Source organism: Triticum aestivum, chromosome 7D, assembly GCF_018294505.1.
Source record: "Triticum aestivum cultivar Chinese Spring chromosome 7D, IWGSC CS RefSeq v2.1, whole genome shotgun sequence".
Classification (NCBI taxonomy): Eukaryota; Viridiplantae; Streptophyta; class Magnoliopsida; order Poales; family Poaceae; genus Triticum; species Triticum aestivum.
Window position 1 is genome coordinate 35,520,778 of NC_057814.1, and position 26,345 is coordinate 35,547,122.

General features: G+C 47.8%; 2 protein-coding genes across 4 annotated transcripts; one reads left to right on the plus strand and one right to left on the minus strand.

The window, feature by feature from the left end:
• The first annotated feature begins 1,041 nt into the window (after positions 1-1,041).
• LOC123163651 (26S proteasome regulatory subunit 8 homolog B) lies at positions 1,042-8,411 on the plus strand. 3 transcript variants are annotated; one of them, XM_044581007.1, is made up of 7 exons: positions 1,042-1,791; positions 1,931-2,364; positions 2,458-2,510; positions 2,596-3,290; positions 3,772-4,027; positions 4,110-4,220; positions 7,919-8,410. In XM_044581007.1, the coding sequence occupies exons 4-7, from the start codon at positions 3,286-3,288 to the stop codon at positions 7,964-7,966; spliced, it is 420 nt and encodes a 139-aa protein (XP_044436942.1). In that variant the 5' UTR covers positions 1,042-1,791; positions 1,931-2,364; positions 2,458-2,510; positions 2,596-3,285; the 3' UTR covers positions 7,967-8,410. The 3 variants fall into 3 exon arrangements, with proteins under 3 accessions (XP_044436942.1, XP_044436943.1, XP_044436941.1); XM_044581008.1 differs by having other exon boundaries at positions 1,042-2,364; positions 3,163-3,290; positions 7,919-8,411; XM_044581006.1 differs by having other exon boundaries at positions 1,042-2,364.
• Positions 8,412-13,408: 4,997 nt separating this feature from the next.
• On the minus strand, positions 13,409-16,399 carry LOC123167260 (NAC domain-containing protein 66). The gene is made up of 3 exons (XM_044585085.1): positions 16,041-16,399; positions 15,588-15,913; positions 13,409-14,454 (listed from the first exon to the last, which is right to left on the minus strand). Exons 1-3 carry the CDS (start codon positions 16,210-16,212, stop codon positions 13,765-13,767), a joined length of 1,188 nt encoding a protein of 395 aa, XP_044441020.1. The 5' UTR covers positions 16,213-16,399; the 3' UTR covers positions 13,409-13,764.
• Positions 16,400-26,345: the final 9,946 nt, after the last annotated feature.

A 26,345-nucleotide genomic window follows, 5' to 3' on the forward strand; every position in this document is an offset into this window, starting at 1 on the left:
TTGATAAACGGTTCCGCTTAGCGATCTTCAAGGATATGAACATGCTCTCCCCTCTCGTAGCTATGCATCTCCATGGATAGATCTTGCGTGTGCGTATAAATTTTTTGTTTTCCATGCAACGTACCCCACAAATAAACTAATGACTGCACAAATGTCAAATCGTCCGAATTATGCTCTGACGTTTACTTCTATATACTATCAAATATCACGTAAACGACTAGAAGTCACATGAAGTAATCAATGCTCCTGGTTTTAGTCCGACCTTTACTTCTACGTACTCATAAATAGCATGTAGATGACTAACTGTCACATGAACTAATCAGCTGTTCGCTCAATATCTACACTTTAGATATGCGTCAAAATCTAATATCTGAGTATTAGTGCCAAGGGTATTCGATTGGATCTGAGATTGATGGCATGATCATCCATAACCTATTTGAACAGTTGGTGTCGAACAAAAGATATCAAATGTCACATATGCTTGGAAGGGAAGAATTTGTGGCGAGTAATTACACATGTGACTGCCAAAGGATAGGAAAGGATACCACTTGAGATTTTTTTTTTTTCAGAACCGATACCACCACTTGAGAATTGCCAATGCCAACCAAAACATCAGAGATATCTAGCCATCAATTAACTTTTTTTTTGCGCAGAGCCATCAATTAACTTAAGTAGCTGATCACAACCAATAGATCTATGAATTAATCTATTTACCTCAAACTTCAAAATAATTACCCACATATGCCCTAGATAAGTTACACAAGGTCGCAGACTCCACCTTGACAAGAAAGACAAAAAAAATTAAACTCATTAACAGTCGCACAATGTGCGCACTCTGGCAATGTCCACGTCGGCACTGGGCGCTTTTTACTGGCAACTGTTTCTCGCGGCTGGCCAATCGGCTTGGCGAGCCCCACGTCATCAAGGCGTTCAGGTCAATCGGGAGAGAGATTCGCGCTGCCCAATCGTGCTCGTCCACGCGAAGCTTCCTCCCCACCCCACCTCGCTTCGTCGCTAAGAAAGAAAGAGGGAGACAAACACCTCCTTCCTCGACACCGCCGCACATGCCGAGGCGCTCTCCTCCCGCGTCCGCCACCTCGACGCGGCGCACTCGCGCGCCGAGTCCGCCCTGGCCCGCGCTCGACCGCTCCCGCGCGCTTGACGCCGCGCACCGCGCCCTTGCCGCTGACGACCTCGCGGCCGCCGCCACTGCCGCGCACGAGTTCCTGGCCATCGACGCGCGGTTCACCACCGACGACAACCTCCGCCGCGACCTGCTCGACATCAAGCGCCGCCTCAAGGGGCTCGCGCGGCGGAGGCGGTCGATGCCCAGGACCACCCCGTCGTGATGCGCCTTGTGCGCCTCTTCCCCCTCCTCGACCTCGCGCCCGAGGGCCTCCAGGTCTATGTCGCCTACCTCAGGCTTTGTTCGGTTAGCCCCTCCCCCGCCGGGATTGGCGTCCAATCCCCGCCGAACCCTGTGGTTTCATCCCGACCGGGATTCGACCCCAACATACTTTATGAACGTGTTCGGTTAAACCCGGCTGGGCCTACACCCTCGTCCAATCCCTCTCAAACCCCGTGGAACTACCCGGGATAAAATCCTGTCCACTCTACCCGTGGAACCAATCCCTCCCGAGCGACGAAACGGTACGCCAGAAAACAATCGAGTCCCCGAGCTCTCTCTCTCTCTCCTGCGATTCAGCGGCGGCCGCGGCCGCGGCGGCGGCGCGGCCATCCGGAGGCGACGATGGCGGCATACTTCTCCACTCCTTCCTCCTCTCCCATCCGGTGAGCTTCTCCTCCTCTTTCTTCCCCTCTACTTCTCCCACAGCTTCTAGGGTTCTTGAGTTTGACCTGAGGTTGACCAGCGGCAACGATTCATAGATGTGGATTAGAAAGGGAATAACCGAACAGGTTATGCATACAGGGATTCATGTGGACGGAGAATAGAGGGGTTTGGGTGACAAGTCGGGGATCACCCAATCCCTAGGAGGTTAGAAACCACTCGTGGAATCGCCCCACTTCAACCGAACAAAGCCTCAAGAAGGTCGTTGCCCTCCGCTCCCGCGCAGACTTCGAGCACCTCACGGACCTAATCTTTGCAACCCAGCCTACCTCGGAGCGCCCTGATTTCGTTGGCTGCCTTACCCGTCTCTTCAAGGATATTGTGCTCGCCGTTGAGGAGAATGACGCGGTGCTTCGTGAGCTACGGGGTGAGGATGGTGTCGCCTACGCCATCATCGAGCTGCAGGAGGAATGCGACTCGAGGGGCACCCAGATCCTTCGTCGTTATGCTGATTACCGGAAGCTTGCAGTCTTTCGTCAAAATGGTTCAGTTCCCTAACTTTGTGGTTAACGGAGGTATGTGATTCAGTCTTGTGAGGAGTACAACAAGCTACTCGTTTATATACTGTCACATGTAGTGCTAATTTTTACTCCATTGCTAATCTGTAGCAAGGTCTTCTATCATTGTTTAACATTGCCAAATGCAACAACTAAGCTCTCAGGTTTGAGACCTTCACTATTTTCTGTCGCTCAATGTAATAATCAGATTTGTCATATTGTCATGCAGTCCTAACTTGACATGTGCAGATTTGAAATGTCAATAGATTCAAGGAACTCTGTCAGGAGTTATATGAAGAGAATGGGATGTACAAGTTCAAGGAAAACTCAATATGGTCAATGCTAATTTGTACCAAATTTCGATCACTAAAATTTTGCTGGAACCACGTTTAACCTGTACATGATTCACGCATCTATCAACACCGGTTGACTGATAACATAGTGCATCCTTTTGTCCTCCAAATCATATAGGAGGCAGTCAAGTTTCATCTTCCAATTTCTGTGATATTTGAACCTATTAGGATGCGTGCATTTACTTTCAACACAAATATGTATTCAGTTTGATTGTGCACTTCATTTGATAGGTGGATCAATATTACTAGCTGAAACTCATAAAAACCCATAAACATCTTTCTTATAAAATAGAAGATGGATTTGAATTGTCATTTATGCAGTAGCTCATGATGACTACTTCATTTGATATTCTCTCTCTGACTCATGTTTTCCCCTGAAATAGCATGATGCCTATAGTATTCAGATATTCTCCATTGCTATAGTTATTTGAATTTCAGCTCTACTTTGCTACTTCGTTAATAGGTTGAAGCTATAGGTCAGTCAACCACATTGTTGAAGCACGAGTGCTCAGTGTCATCTCCACCGGTTGAGTGGCAATGTTGAGGTGCTGCTAATATTGCCGCCGCTGAAAATGGCGGTGCTACTATGAGGTCAGGTTATTTTCCGCTTTCATCAAGATGAGGATAACGTGACTGTTTGTGTGCGTGCCTGGTTGCCGGAGACGTTAAATTAGCTAGATCTGCCATGTGTGTTTGCCGGAGATGTTAATCAGCTAGATCTGCCTTGTGAACTGGGGCAGAGGCAGCTTTAATTAGGCCTATATCCAAATCACGCATGCATGCATGTTGTATCTCCTATAAACTTTTTTTGAGAATAGAGATAAGGTCTCTGTGTTATGTTCAAGTTCTGTAAGAGTATTGGAGAGGGTTCCCGGATGGTTCGTGAACTCTTTGTGATCGCTAGGTAGACCTTATCCGTCAGTGTTGCATTCAAATTTTTACTATTTACCTGTCAGAATTCTTTTCCGGGAAACCATTTCAGTCAGATTTTGAAACGATTCCCTGTAAAAGGATCTTGCATTATATAATATATTTATACCAGAGGCTAACACATTTGGTCTGAATTTGATAGGGAGCATGCACCATCCGTTATATTTATGGATGAAATAGACTCTATTGGATCTGCTACGATGGAGTCAGGATCTGGCAACGGTGATAGTGAGGTTCAACGTACTATGCTTAAGCTTCTGAACCAACTTGATGCTTTTGAAGCATCGAACAAAATTAAGGTTCTTATGGCAACGAATAGGATAGACATATTGGACCAAGCTCTTCTGAGGCCTGGTCGTATTGATAGGAAGATCGAATTTCCAAATCCTAATGCAGATGTAAGTGGTGCAGTACTCACCATAATTAATTTAATATTGCTTGCTCATATCAGTGCTAAGTCTGAATTATCTATTCTTTCAGTCCCGTGATGATATTTTGAAGATTCATTCGAGGAAAATGAACTTGATGCCTGGCATTGATCTGAAAAAAATTGCTGAGAAGATGAACGGAGCATCAGGAGCAGAGCTAAAGGTATGTATTGTTGCCATTATAACGAGCATCTAAAATTTTAATATATTTGTCCTGATAAACTGAAAAAACATTCTGAATTGTACAGTGCTAATAAGTTACCATGTAGGCGAGCACATACTACAAAACATCTATAATCTGCTGCATAATGTCTCCTGTAGCTTCTGAAGAAATCCAGGCCCAGTTGCCATTTTTACCCATGCTAAAATGCTATAAACTCAGGCCCAGTTGCCAAAAAAAAGACCTTCTAGACGCCAACAGCAACAAGAATTTACCCATATGTCTGTTGGTTATTGTTGGTTTATTTTGTTGTTCCTACACTTTCTTTTATTGTTCCTACACTTGAACTAGCTAGCTAGGTAGCTTCCCGTGAAATGTTCACTTACTCACTCAGAGCAGGTTAGAGCATCTCCAGCCGTTCGGCCCCCCAGCACACCCGGCAATAGCGGTTTAGTCAATGCGCCGGCGGTTTTTTCGCCCTGGGGCAATGCAGTTCCCAGCCACGCCCCCAGGTTTCGGCCCCAACACGCACATAAATTTAAATTTGTCTTTTCCCGCTGCCAAAAAAATGCCAAAAGTTCTGCGATCAACGGCGATCTGCCACAAAGTTCGGCGATCACCATGCCACAGTTCGGTGATCAAACATAAACGATAGTTCGGCGCTCAAAAGGAAGGACGCGTAGACAAAGAAATGCATCAAGCGACGGGCTCCTCCAGCGTGGGACTGGCCGGCGTCGGTGTCGGCGTGGCTTCTGTGCTTGGGCTGCTCGGCGTCGGCGTGGCTTCTGTGATCGGGCTGCTCGGCGTCGGCGTGGCTTCTGTGCTGGGCGTCGGTGTTGGCGTAGGCGCGGTGGTCGAAGGCATCTGGTTCAAGATGAGGCCGTGCTCCGCCAAGTACCATGCCCTGACCTGCTCGTCCATCGTCGACATGTCCGCCCTCATCAAGAAAGCCAGGTCGGTGTTCCTCTTCTTCGCAGCGACGTTGGTCCGGAGTAGGTCGAGCTTGACGGCGCTGTTCGTCATCAACGCCGACCACCGCGCCTCGGATTTCTCCTCCCTCTTGGCAGCGTGGTTCTCGGCATCGGCGATGCACTGCTCGATCGATGATTGCAGCCGGTGCGGCGTCCTTCGTCGTCTTGGCTCTTTTGTTGCAGTCAGGGCGCCCATCCGCCGCCCCCGGGGCGGGCGCTTCCGGCTTGTACGTCTCCTTGGCCTTGGCGAGGGTGTGCCAGACATCCATCCACTTCTCGCACTTCTCGATCCGGGTGAACACGTGGAGGAACTTGAACTCTTGGTCGCTGTTGTCCTGGCGGTACATGGTGAACATCGAAACCATCTACGCAGCCGAAGAACTAATGTCGGCGACATGCACGGCGAAAAGAAGTGAGAGCCGGCGGCTGTACATACCTGACTCTCGACGTTGGCGCCGCTTTCCGGGCGAGCCACGATCTCCTCGACGATCCCATGCCATTTGTTGCAGGCCGTCTGGATGATCGCCCAATGGTTCGACATGGCCTTTGAGCCGCGCTGCATGTGGATGGTGGCGAAGTAGGGGTCGACAAACTTGCGCTCATTGAACGTCCACTTGATGCGCATCCAGTACATGTCGGTGTTCTGGTTCGCGCCGGTGACCGGGTTCATGCTGACGGTCTTCCATGCTTCGGCGAGGCACTCGTCTTCTTTGGACGTCCACTTGACGCGCGGCTCGCCCATCTTGGGCCCCCCGCTTCTTCTGTTTCCCTTTCCTCGCCGGCGCCGGCTCCATCTCCTCCTCCTCCTCGCCGTCGTCGAGCTCGTCATCCATGTCTCCGGTGGTGTCCATTGTGTCGTCTTGCACGTGGAACCCGCCCGTGATGATCTCGTCCATGTCGGCTTCCGTCGCGTCGTGGTTGCCGAAATGTGACGACGAGGCTTGCGAGAAGGGCAGGGCGCCACGGCGTAGAGGCGGCGTCGGGGAGGCTGTGTACGCCGGCGGCGAGTAGTTGTATGGGGCGTACTAGAGGCCGGCGAACGCGGGCGACGGAGTGCGCTGGTCGGGGTTCAGACCGGAGGGTGAGGTTCGCTGGCCATGTGGAAAGGTGATGTTGGGGCTGAATCCACCATGCGCGTCGCCGTCGGCGTAGCCAGGCGAGGGTGCATACCCCCAGGCTGGTGGCGGCGGCGAGAAGATGGCCGGCGACGCGACGCTCTGCTGGCTCCACGCAACTTGCGGGCTGTGGCCGCCGGGCGGATTCATCATCCCCGCGCGAGACGCCTCTGCCTGCTCCGCCGCCGACGCCGCCGCGTCCCGGGCCTTCTTGGCATTGAGCCTGTTCCGCCGGTTGGTGGTGACAGCCTCCTGGCACTGAACCTCCGCCCTCCACTCGGTGTTCGACATGCCGGGTGGCTTTGCCACCGGCGCCCTCGGCTTCCTCTGCTTCGGCTAGGTGCAATCGGCAGCGGCAGCGACGCGAGGGGCCGAATACTTTTTCGGCGGCAAGGCGGGATGGCGGCCGGATGGGGGGAGCAGGAGGAGAATGGCGGGGGAAGAGGGGCGGAAGGGAGGGAAGCAATGGGAAAACAGAGGGAAAAGTGGGGAACGGCGGGAAAAGGCATGTCTGTCGCCGACAGAGCGGACCCATGCGCCTTTTGGCTTCGGCCGCCGCCCCCAGGCGCCCCCCGGAGGCCTGGGTTCGCCGGTTGTTATTTTGGCCCAAACCGGCAAAAAACAAGGACCTGGGGCGCGATTGGGCCGATTTTTCGGCGCCGGCGCTAAAAAAAAGCCTTGTGGGGCATGTTGGGGGGGGGGGGGGGGGGCGAGTGGAGATGCTCTTAGGCTCTGCTAGTGCGGGCACCGTTAAAACTGAATTTTCGGGCATGATGATCACTCGCTCTCCCCCTGATTAGTGGAGGCTGTGCACACTTCTTCTAGAGCGTAGAGCGTAATTATATGTTAACTTTATTTACCTCTCTAACTAATGAACTTCTCTACGTACGGGGTAATCATGCATGGGAATACCGCTGCCACTAACTAACTGATCGGTCGATGGACGTAGCAACGACAAGATCACCTAGTAAAGCTGGCCGAGGATGGATGTGGATACGCACGCACGTAGTAGTGGTGTACTGATTTGGTGGGGAGAAAAATATTAGGATAATCGAGCATGTGGAGCTACGTGCATGGTGTCAGCGCGTGTGGGGATTGGGGGCCATGCAAGCATGATGACCGAATCAGCTGGGAGTTAGTCGTCGGCCAGTGCGAGTGAGTGGGTGGGCCGGCTCGGCCATCGTCGATCGCCATGGCTTTCGGACGCCAGCTACCACCACCGGACGGCGACCGAATTTAGTCGCTCCACGGGACAATTAGCTAACTGCAATCTGGTGAGCAGAGAGAAACTCTGTTAACTAGTTGACCACTTACAGTATTCCGTAGGGCACTTCATATATATTTTAAAACTGGAATGGGGCTGGAGCTTTGCCTTTTCATTGATTAAAGAGAAGGAAATAGGCCGAGACCCAAAATAAGAAAAAACCTCACGTCACAAAAGGATCCTAAGGCATAATTTGCGCAAAATGATTTGCTTCCCAATGACCTACCTCTGTGATTTTTTCAGCAACACTGAGGGCATGGATAATTTTTACTTGAAGACCCTAGCATACCTTTCTTTTCAAATTTTCCAACTCATGAGAATCACAGCTAATGGGTGATTGGCCTTTTGCAGGGACGCCTGAATGGCGTGCAAAAACCATCCCAATATTCTACCACATAGCCATCTGATCCATGCCTAGTAAATAGGCAACCATGGTGGCCCATATCCTGTTGGAATATCGACATTCAAAGAGCATATGAGAAGCAATCTAGGAAGCGGCTTTGCAGAGCTAGCATAAAGGTTGGCGAGGCTATTCTCTTATCACAAGTTGACCCGACATCCAAAACCATTCCAAAGGGCACACCGTGCAAACATACTACATTTAGGAGGCGCCCAATCCTCTGGGTCTACCTGAGATGATGTGTACTTTACACATATATCGAGCATGTAAATAGAAGTTTCTAGCCTCTAAAACAGTGGAATAGCTTCACTTGTGGCATATTCTTGTCCGATCTTAGTATGATGGTTACATACTACATTATGACGGGCTTTGGGCCCAAATCAGAGAGGCAATCGATCGTTGCTATCACATGGCGTACGTGAATTGGCCGTAATTGGTCGTACGTACAACAGCTCTCCTAAACGTTTCATTCAATGTGTTGATTTCCATCAACAATATATAGTGGGACTTATTAGCTAACTGAAAGTTGATGAGCACACAAGACACAACTCTGATTGTTGACCTCTTAAAGTACATATTCATTGGGCAAGGCACTTCAATTTTTTCTAAATTGAAACAAAGGGAAGGAGCTCTGCCTTTTCATTGATTAAGGAGAAGGAAACAACTTGGCAGAGACCCCAAGTAAAAAGAGGTCAAATCAGAAAAAGGACAGGTTCAACGTAATCTCCGCAAAATGAGCCAATCTCGGCCTTCATCCTTGATGTTTTTACTCGCACAGAGGGCACTGGTGATTTGTAGATGAAGATCTCAGTATTCCTTTCTTTCGAGATTTTCCAACACACGAGAATCGCAAAGGCCAGGGAGTGGCCTTTTGCGCTGACGCCTCGATGGCACCAAAAACTGCCTGATCCATACATGCAAATAGGTTAGCATCGCAACCTGATCGATCCATACCTGCAAATAGGTTAGCACCGCTACCTGATCCATATACTTGCCTATATCCTCTTGAAATATCTGAAATTCGAAGAACATGTGAGAGGCAATCTCGGGTGCATATTTTTAGGGCTGGAATAAAAGATTGGTGAGGCCATCCTCTTGTCACAAGTCAGTCCGCCGTCCAAAGACGATTCTAGAGGACAAAGCCATGTGAATATCCTTGAGGAGGCGCTGTACTTCATTCGAGTAGCATGACTTGAGATGATCATTGCTACTTTACAGCTATATTGGACATGAACTATAGCATGACAAAGAGAGATGTTCGGCCCCTCAAATATAGTTCCATTGCATGTGATGATCTCCATCCTTGATATGATTTATTTGCTTGTCGTACTTTCCATTTTACTCCCATTTCTCGCTCAAACGAAAAGGGTTAAATCATGGATGCACTTTGTCTAGCCAAATATTCAGTTTACTCATGAATATATACAACAGCAGCAGCAGCAACATCAACGGGCCAAGAAAACAGATACGCATGCATAATGGAGTTCGGTTTAAACTATCAAGTCTAGTTTAATTAGATCGTTTGATGTAGTTATGACAAAGTTTTGGCATCAGGATGGCATCATGCATATGCATACAAGGAATGGACCTGCCGAACCAGGTGTGGCCTACGAGGCATCATCATGCATGCGCTAACGGACCGAAAGCAAACTTGGGGAAGCTTTGTGTGAATACAAACACCATGCAGGGGTCTGCTTGGCCCACTGTCAGTTGGATCACATGTCTTCACGGTCCATGTTCTTTGCCTTTTTGGTCGGTCTGGCCCATCCTAGCTGTCTAAATTTGATGCTTATTTGATGCACAGAGTTGGATGACCAGCTCCTGTTTCTGTGTCCACGGACATGTCCCGGACGCGTCCGTGAGCGGATAGTGAGTCAGATATGACATATGAGAGACGCCGTTGGAGTTTGCCCTGACTCGTGCTTGGCACAGATAAAAGGCCGAGGCCAAGGATTCTCCCTCCACCATGATCCCCCTGGCCTTCAGTAGCTTTGTTGCGTGATCTCCTTCATGTGGTCAGCTCTTAATCATCACGTCGGCCAGCACCAGGCGCCTTTCCAATAGTACTACTGCTCCCGCATGTACCGTCGGCCGCCACTACATTGCCGTCGGGGATCGGGCGTCTAATGATTTGCATTAGCAGCACCTAACACCCCACCACACTCGTATATGGACAGAAGAATAGTACTAGGAATCCTAGGTAGCAGCTACTAGTGGGTGAATGATTGAGCTATGCTTGAGCTGTGTTGATAATAAGAGTCTTCTTCAGCACTGGCACAGATCAAATCTGCACTAGTTTTCTTTTCTTTGACAAAATCTGCACAGTTAAAGAAGGACAAATTGTAAGAAAAAATTTCAGGTTGGTTTTAATGGTTTGCTTGTGTATACTATTATTACATGTGTTGCACAGGCCACCAGGTTACATGCAGGATACTCTACATGATTTGGTAGGCTGCCTCTGCGCCTTGTGTCCTGAACAGAGGAAGAAATTCAGGCAAAAATTGAAAATCAGAAATGAAAATTAATGCAAAGAACAGCTGTTTGAAGCGTCAATTCTCTGGTCCTGCCAGGCTATTTCGGAGGACCATTCTATAATTCTGGACTCACCCGCACCAAACGACCAGCAGTACCACCACACCAAATCAGAGCAGAAACCCATCAGAAACAAAATGTATGATCAGGAAGATTGCGAGCGATATGGCGACGGTCTCCATCTGATGATTACAGGACATATAGGTGGTCGCCCCTGATCTAGGAAACATTCTTCCTAGCCTAGAGGAGGCTTCAGCTGGAGACTTGTCTGGAGTGTCCCCTTCTGGGTGTAGGTCAGGTGTAGCTTCAGTTCAACTGTATGGTGATCCAGAATGGCCTGAAGCTTCTGGCGCGGAGGCAACCAGACAAGAGACTAGTGCATTTGACAAAGGAAAGCTAACTAACTATTAGAAAATATATTATTTATGTTTAATGATGTGCTACCTGATGTGGTTTGTAGAAAACCTCTCTGCTGGTGGTCGAAAGTCGGCACGGAGATCATCAGCTCTGCAATTAGCATCTGGTTTCAGAAACAAGCGAAGATAGGGCTCATGAGTAAGATAATTACTCCCTATGTAAATAAATATAAAACGCTCTTATATATCTTTACGAGGATGTACAATTTAATATGACAGAACTCTCATGCATTCTGACCGCCAAATTAATACAACAGGAAAAAGCTTATAAGCCGGGTGTGCATTCCACTCGGCGATGAGTAATTTCACCTTGGCAACAACTCGCCGAATGTGACACACGGTGATGCGCACCCTGCGTATACCCAGACAGTGCATGAACATCGCGGGTGGTGTTTGTTATGGATACGGCAACGAGTTACACCGAGTAAAAAGTAGTAGCCCACGCCAAAAAAGAAAAAAGGCAACTGACGGCTTGGCCACGTTAACGGCGGTGTCTAAGCCGAGTGCCAGGGCCCGGCTTATGTCTGTGTCAAGGGTCATCCGGCGGGCACCACGTAGCCATAAAATTAGCCGAGTGCCCATCGGATGCACATGGCATACATACAAGCCGAGTACCTCAGCTCGGTTTTTATCTGAAGAAAAGTCTAAAATAAACCTTAATTTCGTATTCTTAGTCTGAATCAAACCCTAACCTTGCAATCCTTAAAATTGGCACCTTGTCCTTTCTAATCCTGGTAAATCCTAGCCGTTTTTCACTCATACCTTGTTTGGACACCGGGATTGATTACGTGGCACGGGATCGAGGAGAAAGTGGCTCCGACCCGACGAGTACGTGCGACGACGGCTGTGCATATGTGTATGTGTATGCGACGACGACGGTGTCTGGTTTGTTGTGTCTTTCTCTAGTAACACGCGGACACGCTGGAGCCGGTCAGTTGTTGTTGTGTACGTACGTCTCAACTTTGTCAGAGTAAGGGTCCGGCTCGGTGGATGCATCACCCTTGTGCCGCCACCTGATCTCCATCGCCATGGCTGACACGTTGAGGCACGCCACGGCCTCCTTGTTCTGCCGGAACAACAGGTAGTCCAGCGGGATGACGCTGTTGGAGTGCACGCAGTTGTAGTACAAGTACACATTTAGCATGATCAATGAGCTGGGATAATAAGTCGATCTATGTTATCCCCGCAAAAAAAAAAAAAGTCGATCTATGTTACGTGTTTACGTGCGTGCAGTACTGAGTACGTGTGTACCTCAATCCTCAAAGCAATCGGCTACCTCACGTACTAGCACATCAAGACTGAATCAACCGACCTGCTTAGGTAGCCAGCTTCGTAACATGTACGTGCATGTGTTCGCGGCGGCGCCGCTTTGATTCTGGTGAGGACAAAGATGGAGATGGCTAGTCACAAGACAAGTGAGTAATCCCGGCCGGGATTGTGCTTTTCCCGGCGTGACAAACATGTTTAGGGCGAAGTTTGATCGGGATTGATAAATACAAGGTGGTGATTTCAGGGATTAAAAGATTAAGGTTCGATTCAGACTTCGAGTACGAATTCAAGGTTTATTTCAGACTTTTTCCTTTTATCTGGGCCCCAGAGCCACGCATAGGCATGAATATATATAAGTACCTAAATATGAATTTTGTTTGAAATTATGGCCCACTTTTTATGTACATGCAGTTCAAAATTGAATATTCCCCCGTAAATAAATATAACTGCAATTAGTGTCTTAAAAAATAGAAAATGGTTACTGAGAAGCACCAAATTTTGGTGTTACCATCGTAATGTAATTTGCTCCATATGGGAAAAATTGGGGATGTTATAAATAAAAAAAATCTATTCCTATTTTTAAGGCATTTAACGGTATAATTCAAATTTGAACAGCAAGCGCATGAAAAAGTTGGAAAATATAAGTTGATTTTTCTTTCTTGAGTCTATTTTTAGGCCTTAGCTAAGAAAAGAAATGGAATTCCAAACATCAGGGTGGCAAAACTCGACCACTAAAAACTTAGCATATTGGTTTTTAATTCTAAAAAATGCAAACAAAGAAAAAAACATGAAACCTAGCATTGTGCCATAATATAACCATTATAAATATGTGAAAAGCATTTGTGAAAGTTTGCAAAAGTAGTGATGCATACTTCTTAGAAATCGGACCATTTCCAAGGAAAAGTCGTGATTTCGAGAGGGAATGGGATGAGTTTTTAGGCAAAGTGTCCATTACATATTGCATGTGATTTTTGACATTTTTTATGGTTAGTTCGCTATATTTGTGTCATCCAGTAATTTTTCAGGCATTTACCAGATATTTCGGTCACACTCGAGGTGTCGCTAGTTTCGAGTGGCTTTATTAGTATGGTACCTACAAAACTTGAGATGTGGTGAAGAAATAGAGTTGTTGTAAAGGAGAATAAAGAAATGTGCGTAACATCAACAGTAACTGTGTTTGCGGAAGCGGAGAGCTTAGGCGCGGAGAGGTTTAGTTCATGATAGATAGTGGAAGTGACTCATTGATTGCTTCCTGGCATCTCTCGCTAATAATCTAGTACCAACAAAAGAATAATTGTTGGGCCCTAAATATTAAGGGTTTGTAGTATCGAAAGAATCCTCTCTCGGCACTGACACCACAGATATCAACCCGCGGTATTCTCCATCAACTTTGAATAGGACCTCCTCCATCTTAGGTTACTTATACTCTCTTTTTTGTATGACAACATTTCTTTGGACATATTCACTCTGCATCTCGTTATGTATAATCTGGACACTCCTGTAGTGCGTGCGATTGAATAAGAGTTGTATATACAAAAAATGTCCTCATAAAAAATAAGCAAGTTTGGGCTAGGACAGTGTCAGCACCCGACGGCGTTAAAACAGGTCATCGTCAAGTCCGCGTGTAGCGATGACACCGACCGCGCCAGGCTCCACAGGTCGCCGTCGCCGCCCCCGGTGAGGGAGGAACTGTGTGCCGTGCCACCGCTGGTGTAGGCCGTGGTGGCGCCGCCGAGCTCGTCCACGATGTAGGACATGCCGTTGGTCGTCTTGGCCGTCGCGGCGTCAGAGAGACCGTTGAGCTCGTACGCCGCCAGCCGGTCAAGAGCGTCCCAGTCGCCGCCGTACTCGAGCGGCGGGAGCTTCATGAACTTTTCGTACAGGGTGCTGCTGCCGCTGTGGCACGCGCTGTTGATCAGCTGGTCCAGCGGTGACGATGATGGGTTGGTGGGCTTGGTCTCCTGCTTGCACGATGCCGCGGATGAGCGGTCCATGTACCTGAGGATGTTGTCGAGCCCGTCGTCGCTGCCGGCGCAGTGCATCATCTGCGCCTTGGCGGGGTCGCTGGCTGCGGTCACCGTCGACGAGCAGTTGCTCTGGCTGCGCTCCACGGCACCGGCGCCAACCAGCTTGTTGGACGCTGCGCCGCCGCCCCTGCCGCCGCTCTGGCCAGCTTGGTGCTGCGCAACGATGTTCTTCTTGAACACCCTACAGATGACCCACCCGTCCTCCTGTGCCAACGGCGACTGGTCCCCGGCCACGCCGCGAACCTGCGCATATCATACGGATAACACCGTCAATTCATTTACCGCCAGATCGATCGGTCGCTACCAAGAGCGAAAGTCAGTCGACTAGGCAAGTGTGTCGTGACGTGCTTAATTACATGCGATTATATTTTATCGTAATTATGCATGGTGTTGAATTTCCTACTACCGAAGCCAGCTCAAAAGGTTTAATTGTCGATGGATCTCAAATAGTATATCCATGCATCTGCATGCATGTACCTAGGGTTTGACCATAGAAAAGGCTGGCTCGGTAATGGAGGTTTGTTAGCAGTTTCTCATATGCCGGTGTCTCCGCGTGCAAAGGTCCACTACTCGACCAGTATAGCAAACTAAATTGTGAAGTAGCATCCGGAAAGCCCTCCCCTAAAGCTAAAGCATGCACTTTAAATGCTAAACAGAAAATAACGCTAATAGCTCACTAATTCCAGTCATGGCGTTAAATTTGAAGTCATTTAGTTAGCGACACTAAGCCTCTGCAACAAGAGGAAGGATGCAAGCTAGTTCTACAAATTCATCCATCTACATTATTCTACCTTCTTGTTTTTGATATATATGGTCTATAGCTTGGTTAATGAGTTAGGATACTTTATATCAGTGCTCCATATTTTTATGTCGGAAAAAATTGTGTATGTCAAGTATATCTGATATTCATATATGATATCTGATTGTGTTCTTATTTTCAAAAATTTCATGATTAAAAGGAAGATTAAATCGGACTTACCTCAATAATTTTCCATAACTTCCCACTGCTATTTAAATTTTAATTTAACAAATATCGATTATGTCTGCTCGCAAGTGCTGAACCTACTACCCAGTACCCACTACTTCGATCCACCCTTTCCGTGACGCCGACCCATCGAAAGGAAATCACAGCTCCCAGTCGCAAATTAACCCATTGCATCATGTCATGTGTGTTCCCATTCCCAACCACCACCCGGACATAATCTTCACTAGACCTTGTGGATCGTCTACAGTCGCATATGTGCCGCTTGTACATACACTGAAAGTACATGCACCACTCGCGAACTATTTCCATCCCTGTCGGCCACCGTGCAAGCAGTCGCAACATACTACAGTAGTATAGCGTGAACTGGAATCACGTGGTACAGTACACGTACCGGGGATGAGATGCCGGAGTAGTAGGAACTTGCGTCGCCGGCAGCAAAGACGGTGTTGGTCGCAGGGGCGACGGCGTCGTCAAGGCGGTACTCGTGCATGATCCAGTCGGACTTGTGGCCGTGTGGGGCACGGCCCTTGTAGAAGACGAGCGTCTTGCGCATGCCGATGCGGCCGGCGGCGGAGTAGATGGGCTTGTCCCGGCCGGTGGCCTTCCAGAACCCGGCTGCGGTGGCGCGGTTGGTGCGCGTCCCAGTGGGGTACTTCTTGTCCTTGTGGCTGAACAGGTACCAGTCGTTCTGCGGGCCAGTTCCGATCCGGCACCGCGCTGCATGCGTTTTTCCATGGCAAATTAGTTCACCATCCTTGAGTACTGAGCGCTACTCCGATCACATGCGTGCATTATGCACTACTAGTCTACTACTCGCAAGGGGAAAGGGAAGGAACTCACGAACCTTGGATGTCCCATGGCTCGAGCTTGTTGAGATCGACGTCGGGGATGACGTCGAGGTCGATGCGCTGCGAGGCCACCTTCTTGGCGAGGTAGTAAGTGAGCAGCTCCTCCTCCGTCGGGTGGAACCGGAACCCCGGCGGCACCACCGACTGCCCGTTCACGGAGATGCTCATGGTCGATGGGTGAATCTCACACACACAACGATCACAATAGGATCGATAAAGAAGACACTACTGTAGTTGGAGTGAAATGATGCACCAAGCTATAGCCTACAACCAGCAACAATTGATGGGAGGGGGTAGGAGGGGAGGGGTGTCGAGTCGAGGGGAATGAAGTTGTTGCCGGTGATGGGGTGCAAGGAAACAATGGCAACGGATGGGGGTGGTTATATATAGCTACTGCCAAGCTAGCTAGCCTTGTAATGGGATTAGTTACGTTCGTTCTGGAGAGGAGAAGTGCCACCAACCTTGAGAGGGAGACGCCAAGACCACGGTGACGGTGGCCCCCGCCGGCAAGGGGAGAGAGAGAGAGAGAGAGAGAGGAGCTCCCGAGAAAGGACACGTGACCTTAAAAATCTCCACGAAAACCACTCCCCAAGCCGAACTGATCCCGGGTAAAATCATCAGGCACCACAGCATGGCCAGCATAACCACCATGGCAACAGAACAGCAACAACAGCACCGTCGATCAGCAAGACAGCAACAGGAACGGTCGATCAATGTGTGTGCGCCAGCCGTTTCTCTCTTTTCGTTCATGTTCACGGTTGACGCTGTCATAAATTATAAGAGGAAATACTTTCAAAAAATTATAAGAGGAAATTAAGCTGCAGAAGCGTTTCTCTCTTTTCTTTCATGTTCATGCGTGACGTTGTCATAAATTATAAGAGGAAATGTAAATGTTGCATTGCTCAATTTTATTTGGAGGATAGGAGCAGTACTAGCTCGCTAACTTTCCCAGCCGAAGATCCATCGAGGTTAGCTATTGGAGGGAGCCCAGAGCAATCAATGGGGCAGCTTTCTTGACTTCTCTGGTAAACCGATAAAGAAACGTGTGCATATGGGTGGATATTGATTCTGCAGCTCAGTTGTAGGGTTCGGCCCGGGCCCCGCTGTGCATATATGTCTCCTGCTTTTCCCCCTACAGGAGCCAAAAGCCAGGATAGAGACTAGATATTGATAGAAATAATTGCCTTTGAAAATTATTGATAGCATAAGTTGTCACAGGAGAACAACGGCGCTGTTGACTTTGATATTTCAAGCTATACTATATCAGCGCCAGCAGTACCTAATTAATTAACCAAAGTTGCAGATGGAATTGTAGTTGATTTACTGTTAATTTGAAGATATGCATGCTCTCATGTGCATTTTTTTTGTTAGTTGTTTCTTTTTTTTCGCAAATACGCAAAGTTTGTGTATCATTTCATTGATAGAAGAAGTTAAGAGTGAATATAAGTGGTGATACAACACACGACCACTGTTTTGGTTACCGGTCGAAATTTCAAGATTTCCCATGGTTACCGCGTATTTCCGTGCCCCTCGGTAAATCGCCATACCGAAGAAAAAATACCATCTTTTAAAAAAAATTGAATTTAAACACTCGATTTGCTGTAAAGTACGTATGATCTAATTAATGCCATAAGAGTTGGTTCTGGCGTGTTGGTAGCAACCTAATTCCTGTTTTGAGAGGTCTCTGGTTCGAATATTCGTTCATTCACTTATTTGAATTCAAAATTCAACTACAAAATTCGCTCGAAATATTCTCAATATTTCTCGGTAACCGTGGTAACCACATTTACCAGTCCCCGTCGGTAAAATTGCCTCATCGGTAACCAAAACCTTGCACACGACACGAATGCAGTAGGTGTGAACATGATGTCTGGAGCAGAGAGACATGGGATGCTCGGCCCAGAAAGAGAAAACAACACAACGAAATCTCGCCGTCTTGGGAAGCAAACCAAACCAAACTAACATGACGACCAATCTCCAAAACTACTACCGAGGACACCGCGAGCAAACAAGACAGCGCCTTCACAAAGGAGAACGACGCCGAGATGCCGTGGCCACCCGATCTGTATAGTCGGACCTAGGGTTTCCCCTGTTGCTCGAAGAGGGGCACAGATGTCGACTGTGGTAGCGCCTTGAAGAAGGGGACGGCACCCACGTGTGTCGCCGCTGCCAGCATCAAAACGTCGACCAAGGATTTTGCCTGGCTAGAGTCTGAGCAATCCCAAGCCGTCGGAGTAAGATTCGACGAAGATGAAGCCAACTCGTCGATTAGAACCGCCACCGCGGGAAAGGGAGCTACGGGCGCCGCCAAAGGAGGCCCCGAATGCCGCCGGATGTGAGAGCTTCGGGACAGGCGGAAAGACGGGACAAGGTTGGGGCCAAGAGCGAGGAGGTCTCGGCCAAATAAGGTACTCGGCATAAGGCATGGGCCCCACTGTCAAACAAACATTGACGTGGCAGCCTCCTATTCGTTCGTGTCTGTCGAGGCATGTGTAAGTAAGACTAGGAAAAGATGTGCCATGTGGCAACCGCCATCTCTGTTCGAATTGTGAAGTCACTTTATTTTGCCGAGAGGTCCCCTTTGGTTCTTGGCAATATTTTTGTCGAGTCCCTGATAGAAGGCTCACGACAAAGTTCTGTTTGCTTGAGGGTTATACTCCGTATGCCTATTGCCGAGAACAGTTCTCAGCTAAGTCGTTGCCGAGTTTTTTTTCCAGTTTCGCCGAGTTTCTCGGGCACTCGACAAAGTAGTCGATTCCAGTAGTGAAATGAGATTTCTATCCGGATAGAGAAGATGGGCGGGACTTTGGTCGATCATAGACTTCATTCAGTCGAGAGTACACCTATGAAATGGTAAATTGACGATATGTTTCCATATCCTTATAGTATCGACATAATTGCACGGTAATGTTTTGGCGATTCATGAAACGAGTGGTCGTCAGATCTTACGAATGTATGAGAAAGTGGTGCTCCATGCCTCCATGGGTGCTTTCCTCATAGCATCTCCGGCAGTTTTCATATTTTCAAAACAAAAAATCACATACAGGGGAAATTAGCACAAAAAACATGTTCCAACAGCTCTCATAAACTCAATTTTCTTTTGTAATTATTAAAAAACATCCCATTTTTTCCCATATAAAGTGAAAGATGCATATTCCCATATAATCCAATTGATGGTGGTGGGTGCCAACCGCGCGAACCTCACGCCTCCGCGTGCCCCTGCCATCCACCGGCAGATGCCTACCTCGGCACCACCTTACCACACCACCGGGGTCAGCCGCCTTTGCCCGACAACCTACGCTGCCGTCCACTATTGGACCACCATGCCACCTGCCGCTAGCGACCACCGGGCTGCCGGACCCCCATCCGGCCACACACCTCCCTAGCTCCTCGTTCGCCCGTCGCCGCTCCGCCGCTCCGCCGCGCCTCCCGACCGCCCGATGCTGCCCGTTACACCTCCTCCGCAATCGACGTTGTCTCCTCCGTCGCTTGCCACCGCGTCGGCCCGTGCTTTGTTGGCTCCCTATTCAGCACCGCCGGGAGAGAGATGCAGGCGAGAGAAAGAGGAAAAGGAAAAAAAACTTATATTTATATTTTTGCAATGATGTGAAGCACGTTTTGTACCCCATATTCCACTTTTTGAAAGGAACACTCAGCATTCCATTATAAAACAGTGCTGGCAGAATCTCCAGCTACACAATCTGATACAAAGGATCGAAATTTGTCAAGCCAGATTTACCCCCATATTCCACCTGGAACCACATTTGACCAATTGATGAGGTGTTACTAAGCGTGTTAAGTATCTGCGAACGCCGACCAGGGCCAGGCCCACCTCTCTCCTAGGTGGTCTCAACCTGCCCTGTCGCTCCGCCACAAAGTACAGTCGGGGGCCGTCAGGAACCCAGGCCCACCTCTACCGGGATGGAGCCACCTGTCCTTTCAGCCCCCTCATCAGAATCACTTGCGGGTACTCAACGAGCCGACCCGACTTTAGTCACCACATGTGTCATGTATATAATGTATATAGTATATACCCGTGATCACCTCCCGAAGTGATCACGGCCCAGTAGTATAGCATGGCAGACGGACAAGAGTGTAGGGCCACTGATGGAACACTAGCATCCTATACTAAGCATGTAGGATAGCAGGTAAGGGTAACAACTGTAGCAACAATGTCAGGCTATGCATCAGGATAGAATTAACGGAAAGCAGTAACATGCTACACTACTCTAATGCAAGCAGTATAGAGAAGACTAGGCGATATCTGGTGATCAAGGGGGGGGGGGGCTTGCCTGGTTGCTCAGACAAGAAGGAGGGGTCATCGGTGACGTAGTCGACCACAGGGGCATCAGCATCGTCACGGGGTCTACCAAAGAGAAGAGGGGGGAGAAACAGTAAATACATAGCAAGCAAGTGCATAACAGGACAACAGGCAGAGCTAGACGTGTTCTAACACGGTATGAGGTGATACCGGTGAAGGGGGGAAACATCCGGGAAAATATCCCCGGTGTTTCGCGTTTTCGTGCAGATGAATCGGAGGGGAAAAGTTACGTGTTCGTTATGCTAGGGATGCGTGGCGGACGAGCGGGCTGCGTAACCGGATTCGTCCCGTCGTTCTGAGCAACTTTCATGTACAAAGTTTTTTCATCCGAGCTACGGATTATTTTATATTAATTTATAAAGATTTAAATTATTTTTAGAATTAATAGAATTAATTCAATTAGAAAATTAATTATGACGTCAGCGTGAGGTCAGCATGATGTCATCAGTCAACCATCTGTTGACTGGGTCAACAGACGTGTGGGTCCCGTTCGTCATAGTCTCAGGTTAACTAAACAGTAGTTAGTTTTTATTAATTGAATAATTAGTTTAAGTTATTTAATTAAATGGATTAATTAAGTTAATTAACTAAATTTTATTATTATTATTATTTATTTATTTTTATTAATTATTTTTATTAATTATTTATTTATTTAATTCCTTTTCCTTTAAAAAAACGTTTTAGGGGCGGGGCCCATGTGTCATAGGCCCTAGGGGGCCATAGTGGTTTTGGGCGCGGGTGCGGGCACGCAGGCCCGTGGCCACCAGAGGGGCACCGGCGAGAGGAGGGCACGGCGAGGCCGGTCGCCGGAGGCGACAGCGGTGAGGCCACGGCGGTGCGGCGCCAGGGCGCGGCGGAGAGGCCTCAGCGGGGTGAGGCGCTGGGCGCGGTCGGGCGGCCGTGTACGGCGAGGCGACGACGGGGAACGGCTCGGGCACGATGGCCATCCAGAGGAGGCGCGACGAGCGCGGGGAGGCCGCGAGCGAGCACGGCCTCGGGCGCGCGGTGACGGGGGAAGAGGGGAGAGGAGGAGGGCGCTCACGGTGGGGCTGTAGGGAGGTGTGGCGCGCGCGGGCGCGCGGTGGTGGCCGGAGCAAGTCCAGCGGCGGGGCAAGGGGGCGCGAGCGCGGTGGGACGCAACTGCAGCAGAGAGCGCGGGGGGGAAGAAGGAGAGGCCGGGGCCTCACCGGCGGTCGTAGGGCAACAGCAGTGGGCTCGGGGAGGTCCGGCGAGGCCGCACAGGCGACGGGGACGGGGAGCGCCGGCGACGGAGAGGAGGGCGGCGATGGCGTGTTGGAGCCGGCGAGGGAGAGGCGGGGAGGCATCGACGAGGCCGGGCGACGGCGTGGAGCGGGGCGATGGCGACTACAATGGCGTCGGGGCGGTGCAGTGTCCTCGGTGCGGCGTCCTGCGAAGCCAGGGCGGCTACGATGCTCGAGGGGGGGTCCGTCGGTGGAGGGGTCGGCGAGGTGAGGCGGTCGACGGCGACGGGCGCGTGGGAAGGGCGCCGGCGATGTGGGGCGAGGGGCTCGGGGTCAGTTGCCCGATCCAGATGGGGAGGAGAAGGGGATCGGGGAGAGAGTGGTGAGGCCTAGGGTTTCGGGGGGAGGGGTAAGTAGGCCGGGGGAGTGGGGTGGGCCGTGTGGGCAGGCCTGGCCGGCCGGCTGAATGGCCAGCTGGGCCACGAGGCCCACGAGGGCAGGGGGTTTCTCCCCTTTTTATTTTTATTCTTTTCCAGTTTCTTTTATTTACTTTTCTTTTCTGTTTTATTTTATTACTAGTAGATTTTAGTTTTATAAAAATAAGAGACCAACACTTAAATTAGTGTTTTAAATTACCCCTCTGCCACAAGAAGTTTCACACTTTAATAAAATAGGTTTATATTTGTTTGCTATTTAAAAGCATTTAAGTAATTTTTTAGCCCCTGTTTTAATTAATTTCTTGCATCTAAACATTTTATCAAAATGTGGTTTCTCCACCACAATCACCCATGATTCATTTTCTAAATTTTGAACAATTTAGTTTTCAGTTTTTTTGTTTAGTTTTCATTATTTGAAAACTTTTATTGTTGGCCTATATTTTAAATTTTAACTCGAATCGTTTTTGAACTAACTCGAGTTTATCAACAGTAACCGAGGTGACGTGGCACCATTAGCAAAGGTTTACTGTAGCTTGATTATCCGGGCGTCACAATTCTCCTCCACTACAAGAAATCTCGTCCCGAGATTTAAGAGGGAAGTAAAGGGGGAAGGTTCGGGTTACGAAATTCTAGGGAGTGTTCTTGGTCTTGGTTGTTCTTCTCGAAGAGGTTGATCCATTACATTGATGACTTCATTCTTCTATTTCAGGTCATCATGATAAAGTTGACGTCCTTTCTTCGGGAACTCCATCGTACTTACGACAGAGTAAGGGGGTATTCTGGAAGAACGGACTTCTGTAAGGTTGACTATCTGGTCGATAACATCGGCGAAGGTGGCGGAAAGTAACTCTCGAATTGCAACTTAAGAAATTATCGAGAGCAAAGTAAGAAGGTACAAAAATAGAAGTTTTCAAGCGCATAGGCAATCGTTCGTTGCCTGAACAAAGTGTTGAAGGGGTTTAGAGCAATGTGAATAAGCATTGCATCTAATACGAGTATAGATCACTAGGCAGGTGGCCCGTGAATTACATACAAAGTCAAGAGCGAGGAATAACTCTGACAACACGGTGTACAGGAGAGTCAGTTTTCGATCCTGTGGAACTGTGGGTTATGGGCCCACCATGTGGGGTTTTTTTTATAGGAGCAGTGACATGTTGCACGGTCATGATAGCAAGGCATGTCAGAGAGTACCCTGTCAGTTATGTCGGCAACACGTTGGTACCAAGGGGAGGGACGAAGAGAACCATTTTCCTGCTCATTGAAACGAGGCGGACCATAAGGCAAAGTTCTCGTCCATCGGTGGCTACCGGGATGTCATCAACAATAGTAACAGGGTCTTGCTGACAGAATTGTACACCGAGGTGTTTACATAAGCAGGAGAATATTACTGCTTAGATCATATAGACCACCAGAAAGGTTAAACCAAACAATGGAAAGGAAAATATGGTTATCAGATTAAACAGAAGAATGGAAAGGAAAATGTGTTTAAACACATATTTCAAGGGTGTATCCTTCCCAAGGACAAGCAGAGCATGATATCCAGGACAGGATATAATGTAGAAAACTCTTTAGGTAAGGTGAGAGAAATTTCATGACATCACCCATACAACGGTGTTTGGATAATGGACAAAGAAAATTTTGCATTGTTCTTCAAATGCTCTTATTGAAAATCGGAGTACCACACACATGCTTCGAGATAACATTGGCATGGTCTTCAAGCAAAGGTCAGACTTTGGATACAAAGGATCCATCGGAAACAACTTATAGAATAAGTCTTACCACTTTCTCATGGAAGAATAGCTAACCTTGCTAAAAGGGAAAAATTATTACAATAGGTCCTCCCGCCAGGTGTGCTGGGTATCATCACCTTACCGGGTCATAAATAGGCCAATGTTATAACTCTTGGAAATATGTTCCAACCATCATATCTGACCGAGATTCAGATCTGATTGGTGTCAGGATACCTCAGACTCAGGATGTCTGAGAAGAAAAGTGCAACACAAATTGATGGGATGACATTGTAAGATTCTCGGGAAATGAACTATGAAAGCAAGTTCCGAAACCAGAGTTCTTCATTAAACCAAAGAGAGGAATAGGAGGTGGCTGATGGACTCGGCGACATTCCATTGAGAGTTCCCAAAGATGGATTTCCACAACTATGTGAACAAGGAGAGAACATTAGCTAGATCGAATGACTTAATGATGTATGCTCGAGGAAAACATACACAGTTAAACATTGGTTGAAATGTGCACCCGAAATGTGGGCTAGGTAGCACGATCAATGTTCAAATGATGATTCATTAAGCCATAGACGTAGAATGAAACTATAGACCAATAACTTCAAAGCAATAGGGTTGCTAGAAGTTTAGAATTTACACGTCACAGACCATTTGTCGGTATTTCGTTTAGAAACAACACGGGGACCAAGAAAGAATGGTGATGGTGAGAAGTATCACTGTACCAAGAATTCTTAAGAGGTGGAGTAATGCTCACGACATTCTTGACATCGAAGATGGTAATACTCCACGGTAGAACATAACATAGGTTGGATAGCAGGGAAATCAAGATACAACACAAAATACGAACAAGTTTGTGTTGAATGGAAGGCAATAAAATGGTCGATGATAAAACAAATCATCGAGGGCAAGGATGGTATTTCTCATCCAGAATTCGATAGATATCTTCGAAGAGCTCAGAATGTTGATGATGTTCACGACACATTTGTAGCGAGAATTTATGAAGAGGTAATCGATCGGCGATGACATCAAGTCAAGGGAACGATGAAGCGAAAAGTTATTGGAACCAGGGGTACGACACAAACTCGAAATCAAGCTTGCTGTTCAAGGCGAAATGATATTACGAGGAAAATCGACGTAAGCTTAGCTCATCGTCGAAAGTGGTGCTCCGGGAATAAAGACCAGGTAGCACAGTTAAAATCGGCACGATAATGATGTAGCCAATCAGGCTAGGAATGACGTGATCGGGTACAAACTCATACTTAAAGAAGATTACTAAGAGTTGTTGAACCGTAGTGCGGACTCGGTTCAGTTATCGGTGTCTTTGCATGATTAATAACTCAGGGCCCGTGGAAAATTGGAATCAGTGAGAATGTAGCACTTGATGAAGAACTCATAAGAAGTTATGCAGTTCCATGTTAATCTCGAGATATCAGGGGGTAATACTCGACGACAAATCAAGGTAGAGGCTGGACTAGGGTATTGCTCTGCAGAAGACAAGTGCTCAACTTGTACGAGAAATGGTATTTAAAAGAGAACATGGTCGGAACCACGATTGCAAAAGGCCAGATCCCAGATATAAGATGAACTTATACCAAGGAAATAATTAATTTAAGAAAAGCTTTAATGATAAGATCTACATCGTGTCCATGGGCATGAACGCAAAGTTCAAGGTCGACTCTCACTTCTTAAATGTGTAACCTTTCATTCACTTCTCGCGTTTGATGAAGTTGCAGTGTTGAAAAATTTTATCTGGCAAAATACCAGAAGAGTATGACTCATGAAAACTTTCGAGTTCACACATATTATGAAAGGCATAGGTTCAACCCATCAAGGCATCTTAGGATCATATACCAGAAACTTCGGACTAAATATTACAAGCTCGAAAGAAGAGCATTGTTCAAAAACAGATGATACAATTTACCAAAGGCATTATATACCCATGGAAAGGCTCACAAGGTTATTCAATATGAAGGACACTGTCGGATAAAATCCAACAAAGGAACCGATGGTCAACTAGGGATCTGATGTGAGCATCGGTACTCAACCAGAGGAAGAAGAATGCAAGGAGATCTGATTAAAGAAACAACTGACTAACTCAAAGTTCAAATGCAAAAGAATTATGATTTCCAAATCATGGGGTCAGAAGCAACGCTCTGATCAAGGATGGGTAAGTTGAGTAGGCTTAGGGGTACAATCGATGGCAATTTGATAGGTCGAGATCCAGCTCACGTTTAAAATGACGTCTGAGCCGGAAGAATGAATTCTAGGATATGATTAAGGATTGCGAGCAGTCGCAACAAATTGAATCAACGGACTCAAAATGATAATGACAAGAGATGCCAATAAGATTACGAGACTTATGGGATTAACCATAATGCAAGCAAACAAGAATTTCGAGAGCAATAGGCTCCTGAGGATTTTCGGAAGATCGAATAGTATTTTGAAGACTATTGTGGAATACTTGAATCAACTGGGGATGACCGGATACTCGGTAAGTGCGAGAATTATCCGTAGGGGTATTCAGGTGACAAAGAACAGCAAGGCAGTAAGCTCAAAGGATTCTCGGAACAACAGAGAGAATTTCGGGGTATCTTGTAATAAC

Excerpts from the sequence above, each read along its gene's own strand:
- LOC123163651 (XM_044581008.1), top strand. Across the intron at positions 4,028-4,109 it reads TTCCAAATCCTAATGCAGAT|TCCCGTGATGATATTTTGAA; the intron begins GTAAGTGGTGCA and ends CTATTCTTTCAG. Across the intron at positions 4,221-7,918 it reads CATCAGGAGCAGAGCTAAAG|GGACGCCTGAATGGCGTGCA; the intron begins GTATGTATTGTT and ends GGCCTTTTGCAG.
- LOC123167260 (XM_044585085.1), bottom strand. The coding sequence starts at position 16,212 with ATGAGCATCTCCGTGAACGGGCAGTCGGTGGTGCCGCCGGGGTTCCGG. Across the intron at positions 15,914-16,040 it reads CGAGCCATGGGACATCCAAG|CGCGGTGCCGGATCGGAACT; the intron begins GTTCGTGAGTTC and ends AAACGCATGCAG. Across the intron at positions 14,455-15,587 it reads ACTCCGGCATCTCATCCCCG|GTTCGCGGCGTGGCCGGGGA; the intron begins GTACGTGTACTG and ends TGATATGCGCAG.